General features: G+C 38.9%; 1 protein-coding gene across 12 annotated transcripts in view; it reads left to right on the plus strand.

Moving 5' to 3' along the window:
* MAP4K4 (mitogen-activated protein kinase kinase kinase kinase 4) overlaps nucleotides 1–27851 on the plus strand; it is a 190346-nt gene that overhangs the window by 99560 nt on the left and 62935 nt on the right. For 11 of the 12 annotated variants that reach the window (XM_040454073.1, XM_040454078.1, XM_040454072.1 and 8 more), the window contains exons 3-7: nucleotides 16021–16146; nucleotides 17406–17516; nucleotides 21455–21545; nucleotides 24081–24211; nucleotides 26781–26835. In XM_040454073.1, coding sequence (XP_040310007.1) covers nucleotides 16021–16146; nucleotides 17406–17516; nucleotides 21455–21545; nucleotides 24081–24211; nucleotides 26781–26835 — 514 coding nt within the window. Of the gene's footprint in view, nucleotides 1–8475; nucleotides 8604–16020; nucleotides 16147–17405; nucleotides 17517–21454; nucleotides 21546–24080; nucleotides 24212–26780; nucleotides 26836–27851 lie in introns of those variants that run through there. The other variant, XM_040454071.1, reaches the window with a different exon arrangement.

The raw sequence follows: 27851 nt of genomic DNA on the forward strand, positions 1-27851 counted from the left end.
ACCCCCCCCCCCCCCCAAGATAAGTGTAGTTGACTGGTGTGTTTCCAGTCTTTGGCAGATTAAAGCTATTTCTTATTGCTGCTAATCACTTAAGGAACTCCCCGTTGAACATGTGTGTTTATTTATATGGCTGCATTTAGTTTAAAAATAAGTTCAGATTTATTTTAAGCTTTTTCCTAAATAATTTAGATCAATGCTTTAGTCTTATGTAGTCTCAAACATAAACTTCATATAGATTTTTTTAAGTCACTACCTCACAATACCTTTAAGCTTGTTAATATTGTGTATATACTCTTTATATTCATGTAGTGGTTACTTCTGTCCATATACTTTGTTTGGACAGTGTAGTCTTTAGCTTGTAAAATATTACAGTACAGGCTAGTTTAAGTAACTTCATAAGACTGTGTGACTGGAAACACTTTTTACTTTTAGTTGTTTTTCTATTTGGCCTATAAGATCTTGAAAGGCGGGCACTAATTGCTACTGTACAACATGGTTACTTAATCTCAATACATTTTCTGCTTCTTAAATGACAAGGTATTTGACATTATCTTTATTATTTTAGCTCATCTGAATATAAGGAAAACTGGAATTAGGGAAAGGAAGCAGTATATAACCTAGGAGAAGCCTGATGACTGTTTGAAACTAATGTACTGTTTTAAATATCTTTGATAGATTCTGTGTATTTCTACTGATACTTGCTTCAAATTTTCCATCAGTTGCTTAATTGAGGTAGTTCATTCTCAGTATTTGTTTAACATATTATCTTCAGCATCTGTTGCTTCATTTGTATGGAAGGCAAGATAGCCGGCTGCCAGCCCGTCTCTAAGCTGGACTGTGACCTCATGTCTGTGATCGATGGACACAGCTGTGGGGTTTCCATGTGTGCTTGGCAGCACCAGCACCAGAAACATCTGGTCTAAGAATGTAGTTCTCTTCTCCTGCAACCTTATGGAAATTATTTGGTGCATAGTGGAATAATGCCAAGCATCCTTACTCAATATAGAAGTCACAAGGGACTCAAGAGCCCAAGATGGTGTTCTTTGCAGACTTGAAGATATTGAATTGAAAGTATTATTGAGTATGTACCTATAAATCACTTAGTCCAGTGCCGATGCATACGTGCTGCTTTTCTTCATTCTAAGTTTAAGAAATTTTTGTTTTGGTATAACAGGTAGCAAAAACAGCAGTGAAGGCTTTGGCCTAACAGAGTGAATTAGTTTGATTCAAATCCCACAAGAATTGCTGTGTCTGAGATGCATTTCTTAGCAGCTCCTATACATTTTTAGTGAGGCTGTTTAAGGAAGATTACATAGTACCGCTGTGAGGTTTTTCCTTTATATAGGTATTAAATGTGTGTATTGTTTATATTTATCTTATATATTATTACATTTATACATACTATAGTTCATTTACATAATTAGTGTGTAGTCAGTTAACCTCATTAGCTCTTGCATTGGCCCTTCTGGGGAAGTCTTTTGTCAAGATTGGCACTTGTTTTTATAATATCTGAAGAGGTCAGAATACCGTTTTGAAAACATGAAGCTCTCCAGAATTTACTTATTATATGTCTAAGATTTTATGATTTTTTTTTCTCCCAAGGAATTAAGCATATCATTATCTTTAGTTAAAATTAACCACTGAGGGCAACTGAGCTCTGTGTAGCAAGCCCAAATTAACCCTTGTTTACTTTGGACTCTTAAGAGACATTTCTTTTTCTTAGAGAACCTTTAATTTTAAAGTCAGTTTGTCCCCCACTCTGTATCTGTGCTTGGCTAGATAAACAGACCAACCTAATTAATTCTGCAAACAGAGGCTACAATGATCTTTTTGTGTCAGTTTTTAGCTCAAGACTTAAGTATTCAGTAGAAAGACTAACTATTGAATATGCACCAGTGTGTAAACATCCGTGCACAGTGAACGAGCACTGTTGATGAATTCAGATATTAAGTTGCCAATTTATACTAAACCTGACAGGAAAAGAGAGAATTTTCTTGATTTCTCTTACAGATTTTGTTTTATCAGTAACTTAATCTAGGCTCAGAGAATGGGAAAATAGTTTTGCTGGTGAGTGTTGTTACTTCATTCTGTATATTAGTGATTCCTCTTGTCTGGATTTCTTTTAAACTGGCTTCCCAACACCCTTAGCTCTGTAATATCTGCCCACATGCACCCGGGAGATCTCTTCTCACCTCCAGGGCAACTGGTTGCCCTTTCCTGACTCCTGTCATTAGCCTACGAATTTCTGTGTCTTACGCTGCTCTCTCCCTTTCCAGTGCCTGCACAGTGTCTGTTTTGAAGTGAACCTTCAACATGCTGATTGAATACATTGGTACCAATGGATGCTCATAGATAGGGATGTGGTTCTTGCTAAAAGACTATCAAAGTGACATAGCAACTTCCTGGCCTTCCATTTTTTTGGGTTATTGGTAGATGGTGAATTTAGCACTTTATATTGCTGGTTAGGGGTGGATGAATTGGGCAGGTTCCAACATGGTAATATCGTTCTTTGTTCTTATGAGTTTGGTTTGGTGAGCAAACAGCCTTTCAGGGTCTTCACTGGAGAAATTTATTTGGACACGTAACTAACTGGTTTGTATTTTGATGTCTGTAAATCCTCTCAGAGGGGATGCCCTTTGGGGTACTTTGTGTGATCTGATGGTGATGATTTACTTTCTTTTGTTCCTTTGTGCAGAAATCCAGCGCGCACGTACACACACACACACACACACACACACACACACACACACACACGCATACCCACCTTATCTCAGGGGTAGGCATGGGGTAATTGGTGGTCCTTTTTCTTGCCCTAAGTGAGAGTTCTAGTTTTAAACGGTTACTCTGACTTGGCCAGCCTGACTTGGGAGGCTCCACACAAACACCATGTGTTTTTGCTTCTGTGGCATTCAGAATACAGGGAGCAGATGATCCTAAGAAAGGGAGGACTGCCATGTTCTTTAGGGAGTGGCACTGTTTGACTTTTGTCAGAGAGCATCTGGAGTGTCCTCCGGCCTTCCTCTCAGATCTCTTTTCCAGTGACTCCAGCCTGTAGCTTAATTTTTCACTGTGTTTGTGGGTGTGTGTTATAGAAGGAGGGAAATGGATTAAGGAACATGATCTCAAGTTAATGAGCTATTTTTAGACCAAAATGACTTACCACAGTTTTGTGAGATACATACATAGTAGACTGCTTTAAAGTTCTGTATAAAGTGATTATAACAAAAAGTTTGCTATTCACTTATCTTTCTGGTATTCTAAAAAACAAAATCTGCACTTTTCCTTTGCTTTAAATAATTGCTGTACAGCTGGCTCGCTGCTGGTTGGGGTGGTGGGGGGATACATGAGGTGAGAGGAGCAAGGTTAAGGTATGATATGAACTTATGTCTTCAGAATTGATATCGAGAGTTTATTTTGGTTGGGCTGTTTAAATTGGATTACTTTAATCCTGTATTATTGCCTTCCACCCTATACTTAAAGATTTTTTTCCTGGAAAACACTTTTTATTCCTATATGCATGTAAAATTTTCATTTTAAATAATCCTGTGATCTTTTAAGATCACATTTAAAGAAAGATTTTTGCTAGAATACAAACACTCCATATCAGCAATAATATGTATTGTGTTCAGAACATGTCTTAGAATGAAAATACTTGAAGTTGAGGCAGATTGAAGTGCCAGTGGTAGTTGTAACATTCCTTAAGACTTGGGATACATTGATTAACTCAATCTCAGAACAAATCACCTGATTTCTAGTTGATATCATATATTGAAGATAATTGGTCATCCATTCCCTTCAGTCTTTTGGGAATCTGGATTTTTTGTATCTTTCCATGTTTTTCCAAAAGGAGCACCTGCAGTTTAACACTGTATTCATATATGAACAGAGGTAACAGCATCTGTGGTTCAGGAAACATGGTGCTAATCATTCTTTAGTACTAGACCTAATTTAATGATAGCAATCAGAAAGAAAATAGGCTATAGTGGTGTTCACTGTTTTGGTGGCTGGTTCTTGGTTTAGGTGATGGCTGGCATCCTTGCCTTAGACCCTTTTAGCCCATCACAGCAGTGAGTCAGTAAGCCAGGCGAAGTGTGTGCTATTGATTGTCCACCTACCTGCAGCCAGAGGGCAGGTGATGCCAGAGATTCGTGTAGTTTGAGTTCGCCTGGGCTACTTCTTTTACCTCCTACTACTTCCTACTTAGTTTAGGAATGCTTTTTGTTTATAATTGTATTAAGTGTTCTCTTTATAAAGCAAAAGATAATTATAGTTTATTTCCCAAACATAATATTTGAGTATCTACTATGTGCCTAGGCACCATGATAGTCTTTGCATGTTACTGATGTTTTCATTCACTCATCCTGGCTTGTGACTCACTGGCCAAGAATGGATTAGGGTTTCCTCCACTTACATATAAAGACACTGAGGCTCTGGGATTGCGCGCTCTCTCTCTCTCTCTCTCTCTCTCTCTCTCTCTCTCTCTCTCTCTCTTTCTTTTAAGATCAACTGTCTTACCCACATACTCAGTGTGACAGGCACTGTCAGGGTACAGAGATGAACAAGATAGAGTCCCTGTCTTTGGAGCTTGTGTTCTCATAGAGAAGGTAGGTTTTAAACTAATCACTGTGGGGCGGTGAGTGCTATGGAAAGCAATTATCTGTCTCTAGAGCATGTGTTTCTTATGGTACTTAATGTTTTCATTGCTTTTTCTGGATTCTTCTGGAGCTCGAGACTTGCATTTGGCAGGGCTTTGGGGCAGAACAAAAGTGAGGCTTTTGAAGAGAATGGGCTTTCTCCAGCTGGGAGACTTGGTGACACTTTTTGATGAATTTCTGTGGCTATTATAGTGGGCTCTTTTGGAATATACTGGTGTTTGGTTCAGAGTAAAACTTCCCTGTAGGGTTTTATTAAGTGATGTGAGGTCAGTTTGTATATCTAGCACAGTGCAGATGGTGGCACTGTGGAATCAGATCTCCCACTTCATGGACTTTGCCACTGGCTTAGAGAAGGGTATGAATGGAAATGGACTGAGGCAAGGTTTTCTTTAAATGTCCCCCTTTCCTGTTGGGACTTTGAAGCTTCTGGTTCCATATTCTCATTTTCTCTCTTCACATAATTTGGTGTGTTTTCTAAAAAGTTGGGAGGGAGAGACACTTTAAATGGTTTTCCTAGTTGGAACTGAAAAATGAGGAGGTGAGTTTTAATTACTGAAGTCATTATTTCTGGTGCCATTCTGTAGCTTTTCTCTGCTCCACAGTAGTGAGAAATGATCACATAGATTTAAGAAGTTTTGAGATGTGTTGGAATGGTCTCCATGTACATGGTAAGTCCCACCTTACCCAGAACATGAGTGGATGTGGTATGCTATTCCCAAATGAATGATCGTACCTGAATTGTCACCTAAAAGCTCTTAAATGGGTGATGTCCCTCAGCAGTTAGAATATCTTGATTCTGTTTTCTGTTTTGCCCAAAGATATGTGGAACTTAGTCATTGTCTTCTTGAATCACTTCTATGGTAAGCATCTTTGAATACTTAGAGCTAAGGGAAGGTTCTTCCTATGTGGTTTCCACGAGGATCTTCCAGAGGTGTGAGAAATATGTGTCAGAGGTCTCTCAATTGTATTTGAATGGAAACTACCCTTTCAGAACAAAGAGGGGAGTCCCTTTGCAGATGTGCACATTATTCATAATGAAGGGAATTGTTTGAAAATAACAAAATGGTAACATACACACCTTTGAACTGAAGCTTATTTCCTTGTTGCCATAATTGGCACAATCTAGCTCTTTTCTTTCTTTTTTTTTTTATTTATATATGAAATTTATTGTCAAATTGGTTTCCATACAACACCCAGTGCTCATCCCAAAAGGTGCCCTCCTCAATACCCATCACCCACCCTCTCCTCCCTCCCACCCCCCATCAACCCTTAGTTTGTTCTCAGTTCTCAACAGTCTCTTATGCTTTGGCTCTCTCCCACTCTAACCTCTTTTTTTTTTTTTTTTTTCCTTCCCCTCCCCCATGGGTTCCTGTGAAGTTTCTCAGGATCCACATAAGAGTGAAACCATATGGTATCTGTCTTTCTCTGTATGGCTTATTTCACTTAGCATCACACTCTCCAGTTCCATCCACGTTGCTACAAAAGGCCATATTTCATTTTTTCTCATTGCCACGTAGTATTCCATTGTGTATATAAACCACAATTTCTTTATCCATTCATCAGTTGATGGACATTTAGGCTCTTTCCATAATTTGGCTATTGTTGAGAGTGCTGCTATGAACACTGGGGTACAAGTGCCCCTATGCATCAGTACTCCTGTGTCCCTTGGATAAATTCCTAGCAGTACAATCTGGCTATTTTCTGTTATTCAGCAAGCTCCAAGAGTTACTTTGAAGGCACCACTGATTTTAACAACATGACCTTTGAAAGACAGTTTACCAAGGGTAGATTTTTACTTTTCTCTACATGATCATTGTTTGATTTCTTCTTTGTTCTTTTTTCACTCACCTACAGTGGTGTACCATGAAATATGTCAGGGTAAGGTAAGCTGGAATTAGGGTAGTTTATGAAGGGGCCAGTAGGGGAGACAAAAAGTGAGGAGAAGATTAAGATGAAACCATGAGACATACCAAAAATCTTTACTTTGCCATTGATATCCTCAAGACCAAATTAGAAACTTACTGAGCTGTGTAAATACCGACCATACACCCTCCCTACTCTAGCAGTGAGCACTTCTCCAAGAATGTTCTATAGAATACTTACTTCCATCTGGCAATTTCTGTGCTTTTGATTAAGGCATAAACTAATAGCTTGCTTATAGCAATTGAGATCAAACAAAAATTGTTTTAATCTTACCAAAGTAGAGTGATTCTGCACATTCATTTTATTCAAGTTTTTTCCCATGTGTGATTAAATTTTCAAGGTCTCATTATATTCTTCCAGTGGGGCGGGGGGGGGGGGGGAGTGGGAACAGATAGATGTCTGTATGATGTGTAGGGGCTTTTATTCTGCCACCCTGGTTTAGGAATTGAGACATCTGTAAATCCAGGTTGTTGCTTTCTAAATGCACTAGATTCTAATTTAATAGACCACAAAAAAACAAGCTGTCTCACATTCCTTCACAGACAGATGCCCAAAAGGCATCACTGTTACTCCCTACAGTGAGGTGTAGGTAGTAGGTAGTTTACTGGTTTTGTCTGCTAATTCTATCATTGGTGTCAGTTCTGGAGTCATTTCAGTTGACCCCTCCACTCACCATGGGCATTTGTGCTGTTTCTTTGCATGGCTGGTAATTTTTAGTTGGATGTCAAACGTGATTTTTACCTTATTGGGTATTGGATATTTTACATTCCCATATTATTGAGTTTCGTTCTGTGATACAGTTATTTACTTGAAAGCAGTTTGATCCTTTTTAGATTTTTTTGTTGGGATCAGATCAGCATTTAGTTTGGGCCTGATTTTGCCCTGCCATTGAGGCAGGAGCCTCTTGAATGTTGTACCCAAATTCCTGTGAATGGTGAGCTCTCCCAGTCTGGCCAGTGGCAACAGGTATTATTCTCTGTTCTTGTGAGCACTGTGTTCTGTTCCCCCTGGTGCTTTGGGAGGTTCTCTTTCTAACGACAAGGATGTGTTGAGCAGTGCTCTGCTGAACACTGAAGGGGGACTCTCAGGTCTCCAGAGCCTGTTTGCGCTCTCTGTGCAGCAAGCTCTTTCTCCTCTCTGGTCTTTGTCCTATCAACTCCCCAGCCTCTCAACTCAGAGAATTGTCTGGGCTCTGATTGGATTTCTTCTTCCTATGCCAAAGCCTGGAATCTCTCTCAAGGTAGTAAGCTGGGACAATTATAAAGCTTTCCTGATGTTTCCCATCTCCCCAGGGTCACTGTCCTTCAATCTCTGATGTCCAGTGCCTTAAAACTTCTTCATATGTTTTGTCTAATTGTAGTTGTTCAATGGGAGAGTAAATCTGGTCCTTGATAATCCATTTTGGCCAGGAGCAGAAATCCCCATCATTCCTTTTAACTGCAGACATTTTTCAGAGCTCAGCCTTTATGTGACTCACCATGTCAGATATGAAGCAGGAGCCTTTGTGCTTGTGAGCACACAGATGGATCCAGTAGGAAATGCACAAACATGTACCACTTTGCAAACCCGTACCTTCTTCAGAGCTGTGCCCCTTGTTGGCATTCATTACTTGGGCCTGATTTTAGGGTTTTAAGCAAGACTCTATTCAGTGTGCACAGTATTCTATTCTTTTCTGGCTTGTACTGTGGGAAGCTTCATGGAGTTTGCCACTGGCTTAGTTAGAGAAGGGTATGAATGGACCGAGGTAAGATTCTCTTTAAGCGATCCTTTGCAGGTCAGAAAGGTGAAGATAGTATGATGGTTGATGGACTCCATTCGCCTTCTCCTTTGTTCTAGGAAAAACTTAAGCTTGGAAATTCTCAATCTCAAGAAGTTATGGGTCTGGATTGGTACCATCATGGAAGGCAAATTAATCAGCAAGGTTCTGGTACTTCAGGCTCCCATCAATTTCTTCTCACAGCTGACAATTGGTGGAAGCAGCCCAAGCAGGGAGATTGGCGGTGATTCTAGAACAGCATGGAAGGGGTAAGGACCCTTATTCCAGAGAGACAGAGGGACTAGGCCATGTGAATTGCCAGAAACAAACTCACTTTGAATTCTTAGGGAGCTGTCTCCTCTAACCTAAACTCTTAACTTTGCCTTTACTAATTAGGAAAATAGTACATGTCAATTATAGAAAATTAAGTCAGTTTAAAGAAGAAAATATCTATAATCCAGAGTTAATCTTTGATAACATTTCTTTTTTCCTTGGTATATACTCATTAAAACATGTATGTAGTTATCGCAATATACTTGTGTTGAAAATGGCAAAAGTTGCTGTGAAAAACGCATTTTGTTTCTGAGTATTTGGGATTACTTATCTCTTCTTGGTCTCAATAAAACTGCAAGTTTAATTATGCATGGGGGAAGAAATCTTTCTTTCTGCCCTTCTAGGTTCTTGACCAGGGCCCCAGTAACATAAGATAGATTAGCGAGAAAGAAACAGAAGTCTATTAATATGTATTTCATATATATGTGGGAGCCTTTGCAAGAAAAATGAAGACTCAGAGAAATGGCAAAACCCATATACTTTCATACTTGTTGAACACAGAGGCTGTAGTGGAAAAGTAAATAAAATATATGGGGAGGCTAAAGGAAGATAAGAGATATGTTAACAAGGTTTGCTTATACAGAATTCTCTTGGCCTCAACTCCCTGTCTCTGGTGATGAGAATGTTTTTTTTTTGTTTTTTTTTTTTTTCCAGTTGGTATAGGAAGGACATCTTTCACATTGGAGTTTTATCTCTAGCTTTCAGGAAGAAATGGGGGAGGTCAGCATGCCCTTCTTATACCTGCTGGGTTTTTGTTTTTAAGTGCCTTTAGCTCAGAATAACCATTCTGTCTAAAAGCATATTTGGGGGTGACATATTCTGGTTTCCTTCAATTAACATCAAGTGGTTGGGGGATTTTATTTTGGCCACACACTTACCTAGCAGATTGGTTTTCCATTTCAGTCAGTGTCTAGGTTTCAGGTCCTGCTTTATGAAGGTTGACATACGTTAGGGTCCCCAACAGCAGGTATTCCAATTGTGTGTATATCTGTGTGTGTGTAAATAACTCCCTTATGAAGGAAGAAAATGGATGGATTCTGAAATCAAGTGCTAAGGCACTTGTACCCATGGTGTTATGTCCTGTAGATTGGGGCTTGAAGGCAACTATTAGGACTTCTGGTTGTTGATGACAGGAAAAGTTAGAAAGCTATAATAGTTTCATTTAGATCCGAGAGGAATAATGATCTGTTTTATTTAACTTTATTCTTTGAGCAAGGATCATCCTGTTCATTTGCCATGTTGTGCTTTTGGGTTGGAGGTTATCACAGAGATATATTTTGGCTTCCTTGTGGTTCTTGGCATCAATCGTGGAAGCATCCGTCTCCCAAGGTTGTTCATGGGGAGGAAAACGGAGTGAAGTTTATTCACCATCCTACATCATCTTGTCACAGCCTCCAGTTTTCCCCCATCACTCACCCCACCAGGTCCATCCAGGTGAATGGTGCTTACTGTTTAATTCTCTTCTTTACCACGTACTTTCTAGATATCAGTTGAGTGATAAAATCTCATCGAAATAACAGCAAATAGTGTGGCCTGGCAGACTTTGTACAAGACAGAGGAGCTAAAGGGCTCTGTGAGGACTTTGTTGTGTCTAGTAAAATTTCTGTATGGTGCCTATAGACAGAAAAGACAGAGCAGGTTAAGGGCTTCAGGGCCATTCCCTTTGACTTTGGAGTCTCAGAAGAAGTTCAGCAATAAAACTAGAGAGTGTGTCTTTTTGTCTGAAATGGGTCCAAAACAGCATTTCTTCTTGAATAAGATGTCTCAAGTGTCTGATTTCCATTTTAGTTATGTTAATTTTATAATTTTTCTGTGGGTTTTTATTCTGGGACTGATTGATCTTGGAAGATGTGGGCTGATTAATTTTAAAGAACATGCCATTCCTTTGCTGGTCCTACAGAGCCAGATCCTATAACTTTTTTTTTTTTTTTAATAATTTTTAAAATTTATTTTTGAGAGAGAGAGAGATGGAGCACGAGCAGGGAAAGGGCAGAGAAAGAGGGAGACACAGAATTCGAACAGAGCCTGATGAGGGGCTCGAATCCATGAACCGCAAGATTATGACCTTAGCTGAAGTTGGATGCCTAACCGACTGAGCCACCCAGGCACACCTTATAACCTAATTTCGTTGCAGCATTTTTCATACATTGGTCTGTTTACCTTTGTTTGATTGAATTGTCAGTGAATTTAAGTCAAATAACTTTTCATGTGTCTGAGTAAAAAAAATAATAATTTTGATTAATTCAACTGGTATGGTACTGGATAATACTCTCAGGTGTAACTGGGATTTGCCAGGTAAAAAGGTAATATCTTCTCATTTTGGTACCAGTTTACAGTCACATAATGGAAGGTTCGGTAGTAGTTAATTAAAACAAAAGATTAAACTAGTCTTTAAAAATGGGTATTTGCATTCTAAGTGTATATTCATTTATATATTTTGATGGTGAAATCTAACAGATATTTGCATATCTCATTTTATCAGCCCTCTCTCCACTAGCAAAGATACAGTGAATAATGAATTACCCTTCCTTTTTTGTTCAGCTGTTAATGGGTAGATCTAATTCTATGCAGAATTATGCTGGGAAGAAAGATGATTACTCAGAACATTTCCCAGTCCTCTTGGATCCTCCCAGTTAGCTTATCTGAAGTCTGCCTGTCTCTCCTCACATTGTTACTGTCATCAGTGGAAGGAAAGAAAATTTGGGTAACAGTTTAAAAATATTTTAAGGAGTCATTTTTTAAAAACTCACTAATCATATGCACTCCTCGGTGCTCAGATGGTGGAGTGGGCAGGGCTTGCCCTATGACTTATTTATGAACCCATAGCTGCTTTTGAAAATTACCACTATTCAGATGTTTTCCCCTCCTCCAGCCTCTAAGCAGCCAAGGAAGGCAACAGAAAACTCCTTGCCTAGTCCTATTCCAGCCAGAGACAAAGACCTTTTCTATGAGAGTTGGCTCCCCTGGTTGGAGTCCAAAATGCTAATTGGCATCAGCTGCATTAAATCGCTGAGTGGAGCCTAGCAGCTGCCTCATCATGGAGAAAACCAGGAGGGAGCCTTCCTTTTCTCACCAAAACGTACCCTCTCTTCTCTGTAGTTACCTTTTTTTTTCTTTCATCTGTGTATGATTGTGGGCTCCTAAAGAGGAGAATGAAGGGCAAGGTCATTTGGACTTGGTCTAGACAGATGGGATATATAATCTTAGGTCCTGTCGTTTTGTCCATTCCACTTTCTTTCATATACAGGGTGGTTGTTAACTTTCAGCTTTAGCCTGCCCCGACTGTTTTCTACTGTATTTTTCTCAGGCTAAATGGGGCATGTGGTGGTGGGAGTGTGTACATATTTAAATGTTGGAATGAGACCACCAAACTTGTATTTAACTAATGACCAAAGGGAAATTTGAATTCAAAAGTTGGTTCATTATTACTCCAAAGACAACATGTGTTATTATACACATTAGTCATATTTAGGATTCCAGTTGTAGTTGGCTCAAAGCCATTGGCAGATTCTACATTTCTGATGCTTTTTCTCCAAGGTGGGCATTCTTAATTAGTATATGACAGTTACTGGTGGTAAAATGCCCTTTTTATTTTATAAGGTGTATGATGGTCATCTATTTTGAAATCATAGAAGCAAGAGAAGGAAGGTCCAAAGTATATATAAACGATTTCCTAAAATACTAGTTTGAGAGGCCAGTATGGTTTCCTCTCAAAATTTTTGGTAGTTCAGTTTCATATGCTTCCGGGATTTGACTACTTAAACCTTGGAAATACTCTGGCAAGTGGCATTGATCTGATTACCGTATTTATGGATAATACTTGGATGTTTCAGTTATATTAGAAAAGCTGTTGCTAAACTTGATTGTATTTAAGTTCTTATATCATATTTCATTGTTTCTAATACGTGGCCCAATTTCAAAAATGTATGTCTATGGTTGATGGTGAATCATACTTTCATTACATGAAGTACTTCAGTGTCTCTACCTAGTGGCATCTTGGATTTAAGTAAATATATTGTGCTGTGACAGTCTGCCAACAGTATTTACCATTATGCATATTAAGTGTCTTTCACATCAGTGGACAGCACTGAATTTAAGCCTATGAGAATTTTTAAATCTATAGAATGCATAAGAATTTCAATTCCATGAGCTCTGAAAACATCAAGTGCTTCTGGAAGCTCTTAATTCTTCTTATAAAGAATGGTGAAAAGGGGCATCTGGGTGGCTCATTCGGTTAAGCATCCAGCTCTTGATTTCAGCTCAGGTAGTGATCTCAAATGTTGTGAAATTGAGCCTGCTTTGGTCTTCATACTGAGGGTGGAGTCTGCTTGGGATTCTCCCCCCCCCCCCCCCCCCCCCCGTCTTTCTGTCTCTGTCTCTCTCAAAATAAATAAATTAACCTTAAAAAAAAAAAAAAGAGTGGTGAGCAAGTCAGATCCTAGAAGACACTGGTTTATGTTGCTAAAGAAAAAATATATTGAAATTCCTCAAAATATGTTGTGATCCTTAATTATTGCACAGGAAGCTTCTCATGGGAGAATTGTAGGTAACATTTGCTTTCTGTCAAGAAGTGAAACTTACTGGCAGAGTATCACACAGAATAATGACTCTTGGAATAATTTAGCCAATATGGGGAGTGGAAGGGAGGTAGGTAGGGATGAATCAATAAAAGCAAAGTCTGTGCAACCCAACAAGATGCACACACTGCATGTCATGATTGGCTACAAATACAAAATTAAAATCAATATTTTGATTTTCTCCTATTTTAGTTCACCATTGTTCTTTTTGTTTTTGTGTAGTCTTTATATCCCAGATCTTTGTACATTGATGATTTTGGATAAAAGGAAAAAAAAAAATCAAACCTTTAGCTGACTTTCTAATCATCTAATTGTGGTCCAGTGTATGGAAAGTGGGATATTTAGCTTTTCAGGGCACAACATGTTTAACCATAGGCCTTGTTCTAGGAGTGACAGTCACTGCATGCCTTTCCAATCAGGAGCACATTATTGGCCATAGGGTCATGTGCCACTTTTTGTTAGGAACCTATTGGTCTTGACAGGTCCCATTAGGGTTGTCCTGGGCTGCTCCCGGATACTGTTGGGAGTGAGCTGTAAGTTGTGGTGATGCTGGAGAGAGAGGCTTCATGTGTTGTGTGCCAGCAAGTTGTGGTCATTACACACTCTGCGTGTGTATGTGAGCATGTGGAAAGAGCAAGAAGATAAAGCTTTTAATGAATTGGGCCTTCTAGCTGTGTTTTGGACATGCTTCCTTCCTTACATTAATAAAAATTGTCACCCTTTTATGTTTTAGTATAAAGTTTCTTTGAAGAAAAGTCCCAAGTAGGAGTGTGTTCTTGTGTATACTAGCCAGGCTTAACACTGCTTTTGTTTAGGATTAAGATAGTTATCCTGGTTATTCAGTATCTCAGTTTTCATTGCTACTCTCAACATGGCCATGTTTAAATCACAGATTGAAGTGATATATTTGGTGTGTTTTCATATATACAGGGTTTGAATGAGAATTAGTACACAGATTATTGTATGGACTGTACTTGGCCATGTGACTCTGCTCCGTGTTTGCAGTCACCATCTGCTAAAATCACATGACAACTATGCCTATTAATATACTGTAATATTCTAATGTACTTATGTCTGGGGACCAAGCTGGAGGCCACCATCTGAAAAATCACTGTACTGAGGGACACCTGATTTGACTCAGTAGGTTGAGCGACTGACTTCGGCTCAGGTCATGATCTCCCAGTTCATGAGTTCGAGCCCCACGTCGGGCTCTGTGCTGACAGCTCAGAGCCTGGAACCTATTTCAGATTCTGTGTCTCCCCCCTCTCTACCTCTCCCCTGCTCACACTCTGTGTCTCTCTGTCTCTCAATAATAAATAAACGTTAAGAAAAATTTTTTTAAAAAATAAAAAAAAATCACTGTACTGAGTTTGTTTTGTTACATGTTTGGTTTCTAAAGCAGTAGTGTACAGTTGAAAGTTGTATTTTAAGAAATTTTGTTTTTTCATTTGGTGTCATCACTAATATCTAATTAATAATGTTGTAGCTTTTATCTTAACAGTATTTTCAAACCAAACTTTAGATCCGTGAGGCCTTATAAATGGGTTTTGGAGATGCAAGGCTGTCACAGTAGGTTTCTTCAGCCTGTGTGCATGCATGTTCTTTCACATGCACTATCTTTCTCTTACACACCTTGACTACTTAGAAATGCTGAGTCTTCCCTGGAGAAGGAAGAACATCAGTTGTAAGTGGATTGAGCATGTCAGTAAATATATGTAATAAAGGGAATTCTAGAGATCTGATTATCCAGTGTTTCTCTAAGATCATTATCCTCCCCCAGATGCTGTTTTTCTAGCCAGGGTGGTTTTTCTCTTTTCCCCCACCTTCTCTCCTCTTCATCACTTTAATTCTGCTTTCCTCTCATTCTCATGCTGTCCATAAATCTTACTTAACATAACCCAGCAGGTAGTTTGGCAGACTCTCTCTGTGTCATGTGTATGCACCAAGGGACAGAATGCCCATGCTGTTGCAGGTACTGCCCCAGGGGTGTATGAGAGAGAAAGGCGGAGACTGGCAGCCCTCACCATTCACAAGGACAACTTATTTTTATTTTCCAGACCTGTGTCACCATCTGTTTCTTTCATTCTCCTTCTGATCTTTTCACACAAACTCTACATTTCTTCCTCTGTTCATCTCACTTTAATAAAGCAAGAGTCTGGGGGGTGAGCCAAGTCTAAAACAACCTGCTGTCGCTGAATGATGTTTTATTACTGTGGCTCGCCGGACTCACCTGGATCTCTTTTCGGGGTAGTGGATCTCATTAAGCATGCCATCCGTCCAGGGCCTGCAGTGCTGGTCTATATTCGGTAATCTGCCTGTGGCCACACCAGAAGGTAATGCTTTCTGCAAGGTTGTTACAGGTGAAGCTTCTCTGCCTTTGGTGTGCCAGATGATTTACATGCACAAATCTTTTCTAGAAAAGAAACAACTTTTCCTTGTAATTAGTTGAAATAGTATCAGTCAGTTCTCTTTTTTCCTCCCATTTTTACAAATGAGCAAATTGAGGTTCAAAGGTCATAGTTAATGGAATAGCTGCTCCATGCTACATCTTATGTACATCTGTAACTTTTATACTTACTTATTTCTTGCATAGCTTGTAATCACATTTCAAAGGGTGAGTCTTGTTGAAGTCCCCAATTCTTGTCACTAGGATAAAGTGAATGTATGTCTCTCCCTTGTGGGAGGGGCTGGGAACTTGTGTTATTGCCTATGGGTGGGGAAGGTAAAATGCACATAATTCAAAAGCCACACATTTTATTTTTATTTTTTTCTTAAGGATGAAGAGGAAGAAATCAAACTGGAGATAAATATGCTGAAGAAATATTCTCATCATAGAAATATTGCAACATATTACGGTGCTTTCATTAAGAAGAGCCCTCCAGGACATGATGACCAGCTCTGGGTAGGCAAATGTTTCCCGAGGGTTTTGTGAGGTTTCCTCTTTAGTTGTACTAAAAAGGACAGTAAGGACCTTCCAGAGGGAGGGGAGAGAAAAGCAAAGACAAAGGGGGTAGTGCCTGGTATCTTCCTTGGCTTTCTTGGTTAAAGGTTAAACAGTCTTGGCTGAATGTTTATTTTTATGTTGGCTTCACTTTGCGTGGAAAAAAGTTAACTTCATGTTTCAGGAATAAAATGGCACTTTTTAAAAGTAATGTAACCAAAACGCAAGGAAATTAGGAGCTCGGAAATAAAACCAACAATAAAAACTTTATTTATGGAAATTAATACGGAAGCTCAACTAAATGCATCTTCTTTGCCATCTGGAAGGGGACATGTCACAAGAAAACAGTATGACAGTATTTATTAATAATATTAATGATGACAATTAATTGAAAGTATTAAATTCCAGGGATATTCCTAGAATTGATAAACATTCAGCCTTATCTCTTACTGAGCCACGTCTGTCTTGAAGATAGTGACACTGACATGCTGTCAGATCTGTGGTTATCATGTTAGTTATGCCAAAGGCACTGGACTTAAAAAGCAGGAAAATAAATACTTTTTCTAATTTTTTTAAAACTCATCATAGAAAATTTGCAAAATTAAGGCAAAAGACAAGCAATTAATCTTTATTTTCATTGCCCAAATCCAATCAAAGTTAAAATTTTAGAATCGCTCGATTCATTTTCTAGGTATTTAAAAAATATACTTGTGTTCATATTGTATAAACATTTAGGTGTTGTAAAAAATGTATTTTTAAAATTATGTACTGCTTTAAAATAGCATTTCTCTTAATATAAAAGGTTGAGAATCATAATGTATGGAAGATAGAATATCTTTGACTCTGGCAAATGAGAGAAGATGTTAGAGTATTTCCATCAGATTTCTGATAATTAGTCACTGATTAAGGACAAAATGGTCTTCCCATGCCCATATGAGAGAGGAAGAACACTTTAGAATCTCTGCACTGGGGGATGTGCTGTTAAATATCAGAAACTCTTAAATCTCCTGGATCAAACATACACAGTGAATAAATTAAATGGCGAAATGAGCTCTCAGTAATTTGGATGCTTCCAAGATGATCATGTACCCAGATCTTTAGGGAAGGCAGAGGGGGTTTAGACTGCTTTCCTGACTTCCCTCCAGTGTGTACTAATAGCTGTGATGCTCTCACTGACTGCTAGGATGTGCTAGTCACAGTGTGTCTTGTCTGTCCCGTAGCTTGTTATGGAGTTCTGCGGGGCTGGGTCCATTACAGACCTTGTGAAGAACACCAAAGGGAACACACTCAAGGAAGACTGGATAGCTTACATCTCCAGAGAAATCCTGAGGGTAAGGAGAAGGGCGAGTCTGTGATGCCCGGTACATGGTCTTGTGTTTCCATTTTCATTTTCCTAGCCCTGAGTATTACTTTGCATTAACTGTAACTGTACAGATTGTTCTTTTCATGACAGCCAAGGGCTCTGTATAACTGGCTGGCTTTGATTGTTTAAGCTACATCATGGTTTTGATTATGACAAGTATCTAAGGAAAGTAGACTTACCCAAAAATAGTTTTCTGTATTTCCCTGAATTCACCCTCCAGGTGTTAAAAAGAAAATCCAAGTGAAGAGAAATCATCTCTAACTATTGTTTTTATAGGAATCCTGTGTCTAAGCTTATGAATCAATATCAATGATGCCAATCGCTGGCTTTTAGAATCATCTTGTGGACTTTGACATTAACTCTGAGAATTTGTTGCAATATTTACGAGGGGAAGTTCTAATGTTTAATGTTTTTTACAGCTGATTGAAAGCCAGTTTATTATGTTAACGTTTCTGAACTACTGTTTTAGCAGATTCTAAATGATCGCGTTCAGTAGTGGTGCTGCACTTATGCCACGGGCAGAGGGCCTGTGTAGATTGCATTTGTAAAGTGCGTGTGGGTTAGCAGTGGGCCTCTTCCCTTTGGCCAGCTGTCCCAGTGTCACTACCCCTTAATTACACATTTAGATGATTTTGTTGGATTTCATTTACCCACCGCATTTAAAAAATAAAGACTGTGGAGTTAAACTAGAATCTAATTCTTATGCTTCTCTCACTAATAAAAAAAACTGTTGCTGTATTTTTTATTTATAGGTAAATTTACCCTACTTTTATATTTAAGTTTCTTAGAGGATTTCAGGTTTAAAAAACACCACCTAGAATTTACAGAGATGAATTTTAATTCCTTTTTATTTAGATATTTTATGAAGCCCTTGAAATTAAGCAATTCCCTTAAGAAAACTAGTCATAGGGGCTGAGGTGGAAGAACCTTACCTTCTCTTTATAATCACACTCAGATTTCATTATGAAAACATGAGAGTCCTATCTTTTATGGTTATTGTAAGAAGCAGAGTCTAAAAGTGGAAAACTAAGTATCCCATCCTGTACTACTGTGAAAGAGTTCACCAAGTGGGCAAATGCATTCATTATATTAACAACTAAAACTCTTGGCGTGGTCTGCAGGAGAAAACAGTGGTTAGAGTGAGGCAGATGTGGGTTTGAGTCCTGCCTTTGCTACTTACCTGATACACACCCCTGGCAAAGTTACTCCCCTTTAAGGACTTTCTTCATCTGTAAATTTTAGATACCAACCTTATGAAACAAGTGTCATTGTTATGAGAATTAAATGAGTTGGTATATATGAAATTATTTAATGTAATGTGTGTATATAACGAATTGTCAGTAAATATTACACTTACTGACACCTTTTGTGTATATAATTCCAGTGTAGGATTTCTCAAGCAGAGATGTAGGTTTTAGTATGAATGCCCTAGGTGTCAAATGTATTTTGCCTATCAGAGACAACTAACATGTTTTTATGTACGCAGGCAAGCATTTTTCTACTGATCGTGTAGTAAGTATATTTAGCTATTTTACTTCCATTGATCTCAGACATTATTTCAAAGATGCCCAGGTTGTTTGAGGCCCTGGAATGATCATAATAGCTTAATGGACATCCTTCTGAGATACACCAAATGTTTTCCACCTCAGTGGGTACCTGAAACAAAGAGTTCCCTTCATTTACATTTCATTTAGGATGGCAATTTTTTCTATAACCAAAGTCTAAATGAACTAAAAACAAGTCTCTGGAAGAGTCAGTGTGTCACAAGCTAGTATGTGTTTTTTCACAGGGACCACTGAGAGTCCACTTTGGTAAAGAGAAAGCAATATGGTGAGAAGGAGGTGAGCTGTCCTGGAAAAGGAAGGCACCCAGCCAGCCCAAGTGGATAACCTGGGTTCTCAAAGACACTGCTGGGTTAGCTAATTTCTGCAGCAGCGAAACTTGTCTACCTTCTTTAGTAGATGTTAGATTCACATGCTGTTATTATGTTAAGATCCTCAGAAGGTTGAGAGTCATGAGCATATAGGCCTCAGACATCAGTAGGAAAGCTCTCTTGGGCTGGCCCACTGAGACTCTTGACCAAAGGTTTACCAACAAAGCCAGCCATGTTCATTCCAGCCCACTTCGACGTTTATAGTCCGCACAGCTATTGATGCATTTTAGTAGAAGCTGATATTCATTGTAAGCCTTTCATAACCAACACTGAAGGACAACCTTTGATGTTCCTTTGCTCTATGTCCATGAATGAGAGTTACAGGAAGAATGTTTTCTGGTTTTGAAACTTCGATGCATTTGCTCTAGGGTGGTATTTACTGTATATTTGGACTATCTTTGCTATGGAGGAATAATTGTGGCTTAACTTTTGGCATGGCAGTAGTTGAACATGCATTCTCTCTCTTCATATAGGGAAAGATGTACTCATTTGGAATAATCATAACTCAAGTTCACACTGTCTACGAGCTATTAGACACACCTTGAGTGGTTTCACCTGGAGACACATCAATCCCTTAGCAGTAGGGACAGGAAGTAGATATTTCTTAAGTTTATTGCTTGTAAGAAACAAGAGTGCATGCAGGCCACATTTCTTTGAGAAGATGTGAATACTTATGTTTGTTGTCGCTAAGATAATCCTGTAAAAGTATAAGATGGGGGTTGTGAAAAAGAATATAAAATGAACTGAAATAATAGAAGTAGGAATTATGAAGGAATTAGGGAAGCTACTTTTTTTGTTTGTTTCTTCTTTGCTGTTCAAAGTTATGCCATGCTGAAAGGAGAGACTTTCTTCCTAACTATAGCACTAACATACCATATATTTTTAGTGCCTTTTTCCCCTAGTCAGTGCTTTGCGGTGTAACACTGCACATCCTGTGTGGGGGGAAAATAAACAGGGCCATCATGTAGGCTAAATTCTGCTTTATAAGCAGACTAGTAAATTGTTGTTTAGAAACCCCCTGTGCTAGAAAAATTAGTATTCTAGAGCAGCTGTTATATTTAACACATACCCTACACGGTAATGATAATAAAACCTCACACAAAAAATCAAACTGGAAAATGAAATAAACCTTTCTTCTGATCTGGCCATTTTGAATTGAGACATTTCAGAATAAATAGGTTGCTTGTATCTTAAGGAGGCAGCCTATAGATTTGGCTTCTCTAGCTAAAGATAGAAAAAGTACAGGAGTTGTGAGAATGACACCTTTTTGTCTGTCGGGCATCTGTTGGATGCAGAATGTGTTTTTGTTCTTCTGCCACCTCTCTTAAGAGACATGCTCTTGGGCTTTGCTCCAGATACAAGGTCATCAGAAAGTGCTATATGCCCAGTAGGGTTTATATCCTTGGGAAGGAAGGATATTTTATTTGAACATAAAGCTGTTTCAGTGGCAGAATTGTTTTATGCTGGGGTGGAAGTGGGATTGATCAGCAGTTAGCAGTTTGTCACTATGTGGTGGGAAAACTAGGCAGTGTTCAACAGCCAGACTTAAAACCCTCTCTGGCTCTTTGCTTTTCCCCTGGGATGGGTCTAGTTCAGATATACCCACGGGGTCACCCACTGAAAGATGGACATGTAGCGTGGGAAAGGAACCACCCTGTACACAAATAGCACAAATTACAGCAGAGAAACTACAGATGGTAATCTAGAGCATATCTTCAAGGAACAGCTAGAAACGGGTAATGTTGCTCACACAAGGGACCTAACCCACTGGAATTGGGGAATGGGTACTTCTTTCTGTTTGTGTGGTACTACTGGTGATGTCTTCATGGGAAGGCACTAAGATTGAATTATAGTACGTTCTGAATATGGTTCATAAAGCTATTGGCATGCATGTGCATTTTGTTATAAAAAGTGTGTTCCTGGCTATTTGCAGCAACAAAGAACTAAAATTCAAATCTGTCTGTCTTCTTCAGGGACTGGCACATCTTCATATCCATCACGTGATTCACCGGGACATCAAGGGCCAGAATGTATTGCTGACTGAGAATGCAGAGGTGAAACTTGGTATGTGATGCATGTGCCACATGATCTAATACTTGGCCCCTGGTGCAGACCAGCGACACTCTCTACCTCACTGGCATTTAGCTAAAAGCTCAGTCTGTTACCCACATTTTCTCTTTTGTTCTACTTAAGTGAGAACTGGGGTTATTATTTTGTCTGGCTCCAACCGCCCTTCCCTCATGCTTCTCCCCTCTGCTCTGCTCACCATATAATAGACTACTGTTTAAATCAGATCACATCACTTTCTTTCTTAAAGACCCGTTAGTGGCTTCCTTTTACACCTGGAATAAAATGTACATTTCTTACCATGGCCCATAAAAAGCCATGGCTCCTACTACTTTCCAGCCCTACTTTGTGACCATCCTCACTTCTCTCTTCTTCAGTTCACTCATTTTTATATTTCTTAGACTTTTCCCTTGGCGTCTTCACGTACACTATTCCCCACTGGGAACAGTTTTGAAGTTGCAGTTTTTTCCTCATCTTCAGAGACCTTCCATGACCCTCGATCTGTTTTGGGTGCCACCACTTGTTTCCTCATTAATACTGATCACAATTTATAATTATACAGCTATTTGTTTACCTCTATTTCTGACTTATTCACCGGAGTGTAATTTCTAGGAGTGTAGCAACTAGGATGTTTTATTTATGAGAGCATTCTTTTTTTTTTATAATTTTTTTTTAACGTCTGTTTACTATTGAGAGACAGAGAAACATAGAGTGTGAGCAGGGGAGGGGTAGAGAGAGAGGGAGACACAGAATCCGAAGCAGGCTCCAGGCTCTGAGCTGTCAGCACAGAGCCCAATGCAGGGCTCAAACTCACAAACTGCGAGATCATGACCTGAGCTGAAGTCAGTTGCCCAACCAACTGAGCCACCCAGGTGCCCCTTATGAAAGCATTCTAATCTGGCACCTAACTTAGTGGCTTAGATGTAGTAGGTGCTCAGTAAATTTATGTGTGGATGCTTGAATGGATGAGGTCCAAAGTATCTTCCTGGAGATGATTTTATAATGGTTCTTCTATATTTCCTGTTTCCCTTACCTGAATTTGAACTTTTTTCTTTTTTCCTTTAAAAAAATTTTTTTTTTAATGTTTTTATTTATTTTTGAGACAGAGAGAGACAGAGCATGAGCAGGGGAGGGGCAGAGAGAGAGGGAGACACAGAATCCAAAGCAGGCTCCAGGCTCTGAGCTGTCAGCACAGAGCCCGACACGGGGCTTGAACTCACGGACCATGAGACCATGACCTGAGCTGAAGTCGGACGCTTAACTGACTGAGCCATCCAGGCGCCCCTGAACTTTTTTCAATCCCACTTTTATATAATGGTTCTGTCAAATTTTTAAACAGAATTAGCAGTAAGTTTTCTTCCACTAAGGCATCACAGAAAAAAATTCTTTCTACTTATAAGGATCTACTCCATCTTTCAAAAATCTTACACACCGTAGTTCTACCTTAAAATCTTCATTATTGCTTTCTTGCATAATACCTCCATTTATCGGTCGTCTGTGGAGAAATAGGGTGCCCATTTAGGAAATTCCCTCAAAACCAAGATAGGAGACACTTGAATTGTTCTCATTCCCAGTGACTCAGCAAGCTGTGTGTGTCTCCTGCACTGGCCTGCAGGTGCCAGGCCTGTGATACTCCCTTCGTAATAATCGCTTGGTGATCACTTGCGACTGCTATTTGAGTTGCTGCAAATGGCATGCACTGCTTGGCACATGTGTCTGTCTCAGGAGCCCTTAGCTTGTGAGCCCACCTCTTGGCCATGTCGTTGCCCGAGTGGCTTCAGGAGATGTACATACACAAGTTGAGTCTATAACCCCACTCCTGTGAGTGATCTCAGCATCGTGCAGTCCTCCTAGGGGTAATGACAATGTACATAGTGGTATCATTCGCAAACATTCTATTAGAGATCCTGGTCTTCCTGTCAGCTCTGCCTCCCACCCTTGAACTTTCCTCTAGACTACCATCATCGTTCGGCTGAGTAGGATGTAGGGGTCACTCTGAAAAATCGGAAGTCCCAGGTACTCTGAGGGGTGTTTCTTAGTATATTTGTGATATAGCTTCATTCTCTTTATTGAATTCATTACTGTGTTCTTTCCAGAAAACCTTTGTGGCTTTCTTCTCTTTCTGTGGTTAGTGCTGCCTCAGAAGCTAGGTCACGTGGGTGTTAGTCAGTTCTCCTGAACTTGGAGCTTTCTATGACTTGATCTTGTTTGTCGCAGGCATGTTTCCTGCAAGCACCGAACATCCTAATTCATCCAAAAGTCCCTCTGGTGGCCACTATCCTGGAAGCTCAGGGAAGTGGCTGGGTTCAGGCTTCCCAGGAGCCGGTAGACTGGTAGAGGATCTTGTCATTTTAGTGGCTCTGCTCTGGAGACTGCTCCTTATCAGTGCTGGTGACCTTGAGGAGTTTGTATATCCATGAAGTATTACTCCTTGAGTTTACTCTGAAGACACCTCCTCCTCACCTTTCTTCGTCTGATAGTTTACTTATTTGCTAATTATGTTCTACTCCTTCCTTTCTCTTCCTCCCACAGTTGATTTCGGTGTGAGTGCTCAGCTGGACCGGACAGTTGGGAGGAGAAATACATTCATAGGCACCCCCTACTGGATGGCTCCTGAGGTCATTGCCTGTGATGAGAACCCAGATGCCACCTATGATTACAGAGTAAGAGGCGCCTACTTTCTTGGCCTTTACTGGGTCCCTGGCATTCCTGAGGGATGGGGGCACTGCTTACAAAAAGCTTACTGCTTTTTCAATGAGAATGACTTGAAAACTTTGTTGCAAGTGCAAATTTTCTGGAACAGTATTGAGATGCTGTCTTGTTATTGTTCATCCCCCATCACCTCTGTTCTCCTTACTAAGTAATATTCTGCTTTCAGGGCAATGCAAGTCACTGACTTGTGCATAGAACTTTTTGTCATGAGTGAATTAAATGCTTCTGCCCTGTTTGCCATCCTTGTAAAATTGAAGAATATAATCAGATGTTTATTATACTTTTAAAAATACTGTCAGAATATATAACAATAGCTTCATCTATGTGAAATTTTAGAGTATTGCTAAAGAGCTTTACAGCTTTGATTTGGCACACAAATAATATATTTAAATTATTAGAGTGACCTCTAGGGACTTGTATCAAAAATGCACTTTTTTGATCTCAATGTAAATCCCATATTTGATCATCAGATTCAGGATGAGCGTTTACAAAAATTATTTTTTTAAAAAAGTTCTCTTGCTGTAATTAAACGAGTCAGAGTGTCTATGTATCTGTTAACGGTATTCAAAATTGAGTTCATATTTTCACACTCTCCAGTGTATTTTAGTATTTATTATAAATACCCAATTAATGAAGCTCATTTTAAGCATATGGTATGGAGGAATTTTTATTTTATTTTATTTTTTAATTTTTTTTTTAATGTTTATTTATTTTTGAGACAGAGAGAGACAGAGCATGAACGGGGGAGGGTCAAAGAGAGACAGAGACACAGAATCCGAAGCAGGCTCCAGGCTCTGAGCTGTCAGCACACAGCCCAACATGGGGCTCGAACTCACGGACCGTGAGATCATGACCTGAACCGAAGTCGGACACTCAACCGACTGAGCCACCCAGACGCCCCAAGAAATTTTTATTTTATTTTTAAACATGCTGGAGTATTTTACAATAAATTATAGACTAGGTGACTTTTCACTCTTTATTATGTTATTACATATCCAAAAATATTTTCCAGCATACCCAAAATATTATGATGCTTAAGTAAATTAAAAATAATTTCATAGTACAGAGTTTGTAATTAAACCCAACTGGTTTATACCTGGCTTATCCAAACGAGTGTTTAATATAGGACAAGACATTGTATTTGGTTGTTTGGCTACTGTGTATCTTTTAATCAAGACTAACAAACTGCCCCTCCTCCTCTTTTTTTCATGACACTGATTTGTTGACAAGGCAGTATTCCACCATATAGATTTGTCTTACCATTTTTAAATTTTAACTTTACAATCTTTGTTAAGGTATTTTCCTTGTGTCTTATAAACTGGAGAAATTCCATTAGTATTGAGAAAACCTAAAGCAGGATTGCCTCAGGAGATGGGTATGGTTTGTGTTACATCACACCAGGGGGGCGTGAACATCTGTATATCCCGCCACTGATGCTTAAGATTAGTCACTGAGTCCAGGTGGGTGAAGTCCCTCCTTTGCGCTTGACAGTATAGAAAACCTCATAAAAATAAGGGAGAAATTTGTGGGCCTGTCCTTCTTGGAATCAAACATGTGTTTGAATTGTGTAACATAATTATAGGTTATTTAGAAAACTGAGCAACTTTAAGTAAATCTTTCATTAGAATATAGCATATAAACAAAAGAATGCTAATGATAATAACTACCCGATTGTCTGCTTTTTAAAAATCTGTTTTGGATTTTAAGAAATTGGCTGATAAAACTTACTTCCGTCATTCATCAGCCGATGTTTATTGAGTGCCTACCACATGCCAGTCACAATTTTGGGGACACAAAGGTGAATAAAACAGACGAGAATGTCTGCCGTCATGAAACTTGTATTTGGGTGGGGAATGAAGTTAAAATTCAAATTTTACAATTAATATTTCAGGGGACTGAGAAGAGATTCCATGCCTAGAAAGGCAGCTGATTGCTTACTCCTTATTAAGTTTGAGGGGAGAGTAGAGAGGCTTAGCGGTGTGATTACAGTCGGTGAATTCAACTCTGAGCCTTTTATAAAGAAGGCTTTCTAGCCTTTAAACTTTTTTTTAAGGTTAATTTATTTTTTAATTCAAGTATAATTAACATACAGTGTATATTAGTTTCAGGTTAGCCTTTAAAATTTTAACACCTTAATTAAGTTTGAGATAGTGACATAAATCATAAAATTAAACATAACTTGGGCCAGGAGTCAAAATTATTGAACGTAAAGAAATGAGGAGACACACTGAACAGCAGGCATGCAGTGGCCGAGAGAAGCTTTTACGTGGACCATCTCTCGTTCAGTCACAGATGGGAGTGGTTCTAGTTAACAGGCCAATTTTATATTTATTTTTTCATTCATTCATTCATTTGGAAAGTATTCTTAGTATGTGTTTGTGCTTTTAATTTTCTGGCAACTTCTTTTCAGTTTATATGCCAAAAAATGCCTTTAAATCATTTGTGTGACTAGTCAGCAGTGATAAGTTAGTGGCTTCATATCTAATCCAGTAGCTGTAACATACTGTTTTATTTTTGCAGAGTGACCTTTGGTCTTGTGGCATTACAGCCATTGAAATGGCAGAAGGTGCTCCCCGTAAGTAATGTACTTTCTTCTTTAGCCCAGTTCTTCTGTGTGAGTTAAAATCAGTCTCAAGCCTTCAAAAAGAACAACTTCATGGATAAAGCCTTTCCTAGTGGGGCATTTAGTGGAAGGAATCATAAATACAGTGAAGTTTTAGATGTAAAAGGATTCTTGGCATCCACTCTTCCTTTTGAAGATCCCTGAAGTCTGTAGGCTACATTTTATCTTTTATGTAAGTTGTATTTAGATGTGTGACCTGAAATTATGCTGACATCAGATAATAGGCAGTAATTTTTCTTTTCACAATTTAAACTTTAGTGAAACTAAATCCTAACACGTGACATTTTAGTAATACTTATGTTATTACTTTACAAATAGAGGCCTAACTTTTTATCTGTAGAATAATTTTTTTTCTTTTTTTTTTCCCTTTTTTTGGATACTTATGAAATTTGCTTCTCCCTTTCAGTTAAATCAATGACAAGTTCATAAAATTGATTTTTGAGCAGAGACGGGTAGAATTGCAGAGAACAAAGGGACAAAACAGCGTTATCTGCTGTTCCCCCTAAAAAAAGGGGTACACAAAGAATGTGTACATGTCATGCTACATAGTTGCTGCTGAATAAATATTTGTTGAATGAATGAAAAAAATTTCCAATGGCTAAAAATTAGTTTACAGTACAGAAATGGATGTCAGTCTTGAACACCATGTTTCCTCATGTTTCCCTCTGAGGAATTGAGACAGGGATGTATTGCCAGATCCTTTGTTTCAGGTTTTTTTCACAGTGGGAATAGATTGTCTTCTTGGCCCCCATTTCTCAGCTGCCTTGTAAGATTCTTACGAAGGTAAATAAACATACAAAAATGCACATTACCTCTTTTGATATATTAATATGTGCGTTTACACCTGCTATGCCTTTATGGGCAAGTGAAAGAAGTATAAACAGTAAATGCACTGAATCAAACAATCCATTTTGTCTCTCGTCTTTGCTCCTTCTTAGTAACACTGGCTATAGCAAAAGAACAGTTAA

The sequence above is a fragment of the Herpailurus yagouaroundi genome, unplaced genomic scaffold (genome assembly GCF_014898765.1).
Source record: "Herpailurus yagouaroundi ecotype Mexico unplaced genomic scaffold, PumYag 210, whole genome shotgun sequence".
NCBI classification, from domain to species: Eukaryota; Metazoa; Chordata; class Mammalia; order Carnivora; family Felidae; genus Herpailurus; species Herpailurus yagouaroundi.